The sequence below is a fragment of the Ostrinia furnacalis genome, unplaced genomic scaffold (assembly GCF_004193835.3).
Source record: "Ostrinia furnacalis isolate ACB-3 unplaced genomic scaffold, ASM419383v2 OfSCF1764, whole genome shotgun sequence".
NCBI lineage: Eukaryota > Metazoa > Arthropoda > Insecta > Lepidoptera > Crambidae > Ostrinia > Ostrinia furnacalis.
In genome coordinates this window covers 11,802-19,114 of record NW_021132003.1, presented here as the reverse complement: position 1 = coordinate 19,114, position 7,313 = coordinate 11,802, and the positions used below count along the sequence as shown (strand labels likewise).

General features: G+C 38.0%; 1 protein-coding gene across 1 annotated transcript; it reads right to left on the bottom strand.

Moving 5' to 3' along the window:
* Positions 1 to 2,784: 2,784 nt before the first annotated feature.
* On the bottom strand, positions 2,785 to 7,086 carry sturkopf (lipid droplet associated hydrolase sturkopf). The gene is made up of 2 exons (XM_028305699.1): positions 6,779 to 7,086; positions 2,785 to 3,884 (listed from the first exon to the last, which is right to left on the bottom strand). Exons 1-2 carry the CDS (start codon positions 6,957 to 6,959, stop codon positions 3,175 to 3,177), a joined length of 891 nt encoding a protein of 296 aa, XP_028161500.1. The 5' UTR covers positions 6,960 to 7,086; the 3' UTR covers positions 2,785 to 3,174.
* Between the last annotated feature and the right edge of the window lie 227 nt (positions 7,087 to 7,313).

Below are 7,313 nucleotides of genomic sequence, written 5' to 3'. Positions count from 1 at the left end.
CGTGCGGCGCGGCGGGCTGCGAGTGCCGGCGGCGCTGCACGTGCGCGCGCGCGTCGCCGGCGCGGCTGGCGGCGCGGGCGCGGGCGCCGGCGCGCGCGCTGTCGGACGACGAGGAGCGGCCGCGGCGGCTGTACAAGTCGGCGTCGCAGGTGGTGTGCGCGCCGGCGGACGAGCCGCCGAAGAAGCCCGCCGACCCGCTGCTGGAGACCACGTGCTAGGCCGAAGGTCGCGAGGCGCGCTCGGTTCGCTCGAGCCGCCCCTTTTTCGATGTATGTACGAGTATTATTAGTGTGAATTTTTGTATCCCTTTAGTGTTTAAGGTTTCAAAATTAATATTGTATCATATGCGATTGTTATGAACGTGTCACTTGCGTGTTATGTCGCGCCGCGACGTAGAGTGAATGTTTCTCGCGAAAGTGTTGTGTATTATATTTTACTTCGGAAGGTTGTGCATTAACGTGAAAGTTCGGACGTGATTTCATTATCTTTCGATAGCATTTTATGTTATTAGCCCTATGTAATATTTAAGGTCGACCGTTTTGTAACAGTATGTGAATGAAGTTTTGTCTAGTTCCTACTGTTTCACTATATCAACACCATTATAAATTTTACGCACAATCGTTTATATCTTTTTTTTATTCTGAATTTTATTTTGCAAATATAAAATTACTGTTTCAATACATTCTTCCATAATCTGTTGTATATAGTGCTAGATATAATAAAACAGTAATTATACAGTATACTATAAAATAAAATCTCATTATTCAAACTTTTTACTGTTACATTATTATTATCATCATTACCTACATCTGAGAGTAGGCGCACACCGTTGATTTTTCGTCGGCCGATAGTTTAGTCGGGCAGTTGATCAGTATGGGCATGTATGGGAGTGCGCACACGATTCGATTTGGCCGATTCTTCATACAAATTAAAATCGGGCACAACTATCGGCCAACTAAAAATCAACGGTGTGCGCCTAGTCGTAATAGGTTATTACGATTAAATTAGTTTTGCCACAAAACACTTATAACTTATTTTGTAGGTAGATATGTCACCATAAAATTGTAAACTCCGTCACCTTATTCTTTTTTCCGTGGGCTATAATGGCTATGACTCCCTGCCAGAAGGCGGGCGGGACCTATCCGCTGAAACCCGACGGTGTCCTCCCGTGCCCAATGAAACGGTGCCGCGAGCTATTGTTCTAATTTGCATATCCGTCAGTTTTTTCTTACTACCTAATCCACAGTAAGTTTACAATGTTATGTTTTTACCAAAACTGACGGAGATCACGATCTTACGGTGAGACATACCTACTTTTAGGACATATTTTCACAGCCATACGGCTGCACAACAAAAAAGTCAGGAAACAATAGTAGCCAACTCCAAGTTGTTTTTCCATAGTTTTATTAATATGTCGCATATAAATACGTCATAATCATGATAAGTATATTTCGACATGAAAGATAACAATTATAAATTATTGGTAACATTGAACAGTAATCTTATCATTTATACTTAACCACCATTAAAATCGGTCATTACATTGAAATTATCGAATTATTTTTTAGGTTGGTTTAGTAATAATCCTTTACCATAATGGTCACGTATGTCTCTTTTTTTCTCTTTTTAAAGGTGTAAAAGAAACAGACATAGGTTAATACTGCCACGGCGACAAGTTACGTTTTTGCTGCATCTTTTCTAACAACTTTTTAATAACTTATTCGAGCGAGACAGATTATTAAAAGATATAACCAACCCACCAATCGTTCTACGGCGCTTAACGTAAAAATAAAACTCCAATATAAGGTATAAAAAAATATTTATTCACAACTTTATTGCACTTAAATAATAAAGGTACATTGGTGAACTTAATTGAATTACCTTTTGTCGTCTACACTTCAACACTAATATTATAAAGAGGAAAACTTTGTTTGTTTGTATGAATAGGCTCAAAAACTACTGGACCGTTTTTAAAAATTGTTTCACCATTTGAAAGCTACATTATCCACGAGTAACATAGGCTAAATTTTATTTTGGAAAAAGGGTTCCGTAAAATATGTAGATAGTGTACTACCTAGTGCACGCGCGCGAAGCCGCGGGCGGAAAGCTAGTTTTAAATCAATATAAATTGATGAAAATTTTGATTTAATAATATCGATCGCCCCGGGTGCCAACCCATGCTACGCCGCCACTGTTAATACATCCGGGTTTACCAGTAGATTTCCAACCCTAAGGCCCGGTTTCCAACAAAACGAAAAAATCATAAACGTGATGATTGTCGTAAACAGCCGTCGTCTTTGTGGCCAGGAAGTGTTACCAGAGTTTTTGAGGAGATTAAAATACCTATAGTAAAGTCAAAGACTCGCTGCCGATAAAAATTTATACAGTACTATAAACTACCGTTACGATCAACCTACGTAATAAAAATTTAAAAGTTTGAAATGTAATGTATCTAATTAACTGCCTAGTTTGAATCAATAAAAAAAAGAAAGCGATAAAAGTTCATTTGGGTAGGTACCGCGGTGTCCTAAATGTCCTCTTAGAAATTAGGCACGGGAATCATCGTTTTAAGAAAAGCTTACGTATGTAGGTAATCTAGCAAACTATGGCTCTGACTAGTAACGGCGGTGACAGCATCAGTCAGTAATGCAACGGGTTTGATTCCTGGCCTTAGGTCAAGTTAATTTTAATTTGAACGAAAACTATGGAATGTGGATCGATCGAATCGTTCAACTACATCGGGGGATATTAAAACTTCGTACTAACATCGTGCATTCGTTCGATCAATAGTTTTCGTTAAAATGAAAATCGATCACTTGACTTTCGGGATATCGTAGGGACCATAAACCTCAAAAACTTTTCCCAAAGTACCTACCTATCACATCCCTAACTACTATAAGCAAATAATGTTCATATCCCAAAATGAAGTATCAAATTATTTTTTCAGGAAAATAAAATAGATTGCAATACCCTTCGTTTGGCCACCCCACGCTCCTATAAATTTCTCCCAGGCACCCCCTTTTTCAAGGACTATACCTACTTAATACTCGTACATTCATCTTGTACTTAGTAGGTAATCCTTTTAATTCTTACCGTACCCTGTGCGAGCCGTAAAGCCCAAAAATACTTACGTAATATCTAAACGTTTTTTTTTTAAATCTATTTGTAGCCCATCTACTTTTTATTTAAATTTATGTGAACTGACACCAATGCTGCTACTTCTTTAGATGATTTTAGTACAAATTCATGTGTATATGCTACTTCTGTCATTCGTTCCAATGGCAAGAATTTCTTTAAGTCTTCCATATATTTTAATGGGACCCAACCATCATCCTGGCTATAGATTACGTTTGTCACAGATTTTACATTTGCGATTGCCTTTGTATTGAGACTTCTAACTGTATCCATTTCATCATATGCCAGAAATAATACTTTATCCAAAATATTTGGGTTTACGTATTTAATCAGACGATCTGTATAATGAAATGGCATATTTCTAAATAGTAAATAAGTTTTAGCTATTAAACCAAGAACAAATCTTGGCAACATATTAAATAGGATAAGAAGGAATATAGCAATCGAGTGAATTTTTCTTAACGTATTGACAAAAGGGCCATTTTTAGTTACTGCCATTTCTTGTAATGTAGGAAATAGTAAATTAATAGTTGCAACCCTCTCCATTAACTGTTCATTTTTCTGTATTGATTCCAATATCATCCAGGCTCCAATGGAATGGCCGATTAAATGCAATCTACAATCTTTGTGAATATGGTTATTGATGAGGTCAAGTTTATGTTCAATTTGTCCTCTGAGATCAAATAAATACCCTTCATTTTGCAAAGAATATGACCGCTCATTTGGAATAATATCATGGCCACTTTGACCTGAAACAAACAAGTAATTATGTAAGTAAGTAATTTATGAAAAAGAGTGATTATAACAAGACCTGTTACTATTTTTTACACGTTATACAAGCGTCTGAGCGATGAAACTCAAAACTCTCATTATCCTAATACATGATTATCACGCGTAATCACAAAAACGATGAAGCAGCAAATCGAACACACAACGTTGAATAGAGCTCTGTGATTGGTTCGTTTGTCTCCCTGTGCGTACACGCGCACTGTGAGACCTCATACCTAGTAATGTTTGTGAATACGGGCGTGAGATACCGAACTAAGTAAACAAAATTTTGTTTTAAGCATAGTTACAATATGATAATAAGGATCTGCGAGTCGAACTAAATTTTACGCGGGCGAAGCCGCGGTAAAAATCTTGTTGGTACAAATGTGGCGAACTTAATGTCAGAAGCATTCACTTATATAGTTAAACATTCGAAAAAGAATAAACCGATTGACAGGATACCTAACGCATTTGGAAAATGCGGGCATTTTTAGTAGGTATGAATAGGGTTGCCAGGCGTCCGGCTTTAGCCGGACATGTTTGGCTTTTTAGGGACTTGTCCGGCCAAATATTGCCTTGTCCGGCCTGTCCGGCTTTTTATTTGGTTGCCGCGCCATGGTGAAAGTCGAGCCACAGAATCATATGAAGCGCACGCATCAGGATGTTGGATAGCAACCGATGATGATAGTACTCACTCGTGCGTGACCTGACACTAATTGCCCCCCCCCCGTCACATGTCCGGCTTTTAGGGTAAAATGTCCGGCTTTTGTGATTTTGGACCTGGCAACCCTAGGTATGAACATAAAATATGCAATGGCAATATAACATCAAAATATCCGCCGGGTGAAGCCGTGGGCAAAAGCTAGTGTTCAATAAAAGGGGCCATTCATTTCTGTGATTTACTACGTCAGACGATATAGGGGGGAGGAGGGGGGTCCTGCATATCTTATTTTTTATTACAAGAAGGTGGGAGGGTCTCGATAGGTCTTATTATTTACGTAAGATTACAAAAATGTGCATGGCTGTTAATTTCCATGGCAAAGGATCCGCGTTACCCGCACTGGACTCCCGGGAATTCCCTGCTTGCGTAGGTAACTAATTCGTCAAATAGCGTATGTAAAACATAATATTTTTTTCCTCTAGATTCTTACGTAATACATATATTAAACAGGGGGGGAAGGATCGGCCTAGACCCCTAAATCGTCTTACGTAATAAATGAATGTCCCCTTAGGTAGGTACTACCACAGTAGATAAATCAAACAGTACGGAAGCTTCATACAAACGCTCGAAATCAGACTCACGCACACAGACGCACGCTTTACACGAGCTCTAAGCGAACCTCGCAGTCCATCCGTCGCGGGTGTCGCGCGCGTTGTGTTTTTAATAATAATTTTATTGCATGCACTGTCCGCTGTATTTTTAAAAACATGCCACGAGTGTATTGCGTAGTATACGGCTGCTTGAACTCGGCATCTTCAAAACTAGAGATGAAACGGATATCCGGCAACTATCCGGTAGGCCGGATATCCGGCCTAAATTTACTATCCGGCCGGATACCGGATAGTAACTCACTATCCGGCCGGATACCGGATATTAAAAAACTACGACAATTTCCTTTTAATAAAATTAAATACATTAATCTTTGAGGTAAATATCAATAAAATGGCTTATAATAATGACGGCTTTTATTTAAAGTCCAAAAAGTTACAAAAAAGCCATTCTTCAAAAAGCCTTTCAAAAAACTAATTTCTTTTTTTGGGCTATTCACTCTAATGACGAATACATAAATACAGGGTGGCCCAGAAGACAATTCACTTTTGAAAATTGAAGGAAACTTTAACTATTGCATGTTGAAGGAAAAATGTAATTTATTTTTAAATTTACCTTTATTAAATTACATCGCCCAGGAGATTTCTTTGACGCTTACAACATTCGATCAACATACATCAAAATCTTGAAATGCGTTCGTTAGAATTACCTCGAAACCTATTTTCAATTTTTTGCCGAATGCTCAGCTTCAGTTGCTGCATGTTTGTTGGATTATAAAAGGAACCAATCATCGACATATATTATTCCCCAATAATCGACACTTGTCGATTACTGGTAGCTCGACTATGAATAGTTTACTTCAAACATCTACTAAATGCGCAAAGTAATAAGAACTATATTCGGTTGTCAAATGAAAAATGTTCCAAAAAATTACTATCGACACGTGTCGATTATTGGAAAAGTCAGTTTGTGAAAACCAGTGATCGACACCAACATTTTACTAATATCAAAATAACATTTTAAATTCGTTATAACAAAAATGGATTCTATAGTTCTTAAAGTAACCCGTGAAAAAGATAAAATTCAAATAAGTTACAATACAGTCGTGTAATTAACAAAAAATGTACTCACATCCCTAAGGATTTTACTAAGAAATGTTGTTATTTTCACCGGTACTCCAGCCGCAATCAGTTTTATACTGCCATTTTCAAAATAAATTGGCGGATTTTGCTTAAATGTCAATGGGAGGCAGTCAAAAGTGTGCTTTCTATGGTACAGTGTTGACATATTAAGAAATCGATTTTATACTCTTATTTTATTGAATCAAAAAATAAAGTGTCGGTCATTGGTTCTTGTCGGTCATTGGTGCCACTACGTTACTAGGTTTGCCCGCGGCCTCACCCGCGTGAAATTTAGTTTTTCACAGATCGTCATAAATTATAGCTTATAGGTATATCATTCTGGGTTATAAATAATAATACTGTAAAGTTTCATCAAAATCCGTGCAGTAGTTTTTGCGTGAAAGATTAACAAACATCAAGGCATCCACACAAACTTTCGCATTTATAATATTATTAGTAGGATTATTTATTTATTTTAACTTACCAACTAGACAAACGGGAAGTCCAGTATTTGTGTTCAATTCTGAACAGAAAATGTCATAGAAGTCTATAATTCCTGGGTTTCCTGTGATACAGACGATAACTTCCGATGCCGATTCAGAAAATGGGTCACCCCATACCAAAAGCCTACCCTGAACATGATTTAGTCTCTTCAAAACTTCCATTTTATACGAGTTATTATAATTTTATGTTAACTTGGCGACGTTTATCTTGAATAATTTTTGATGGACTGATGTTTACGAGATAACTCTTGACTACCATTATCATCTTATCATCTGATAATGACATTTCAAACATATAGATGACCCACGCTGAACTGTCCCACCAAACTCAATGACAGGGGGGCGCTACCATCGTTCAACTATATGGTTTCCAACATGGCAAAAATCTGAACCAGCGATCCGGTATTGACGGTGGCGCCCCACTGTCAATGTCATCGACAGGACAGTCCAGTATTTTGGAACTATACTCTCTAAGCCCCGATTACGGTAATATTTAACGTCACCAATCCAGACACG

What these genes read in the sequence shown, in the direction of transcription:
- sturkopf (XM_028305699.1), bottom strand. Translation starts at nt 6,959, where the DNA reads ATGGAAGTTTTGAAGAGACTAAATCATGTTCAGGGTAGGCTTTTGGTA. An exon ending in ACTTCCCGTTTGTCTAGTTG is followed by an intron (nt 3,885 to 6,778) that starts GTAAGTTAAAAT and finishes TGTTTGTTTCAG; the next exon opens with GTCAAAGTGGCCATGATATT.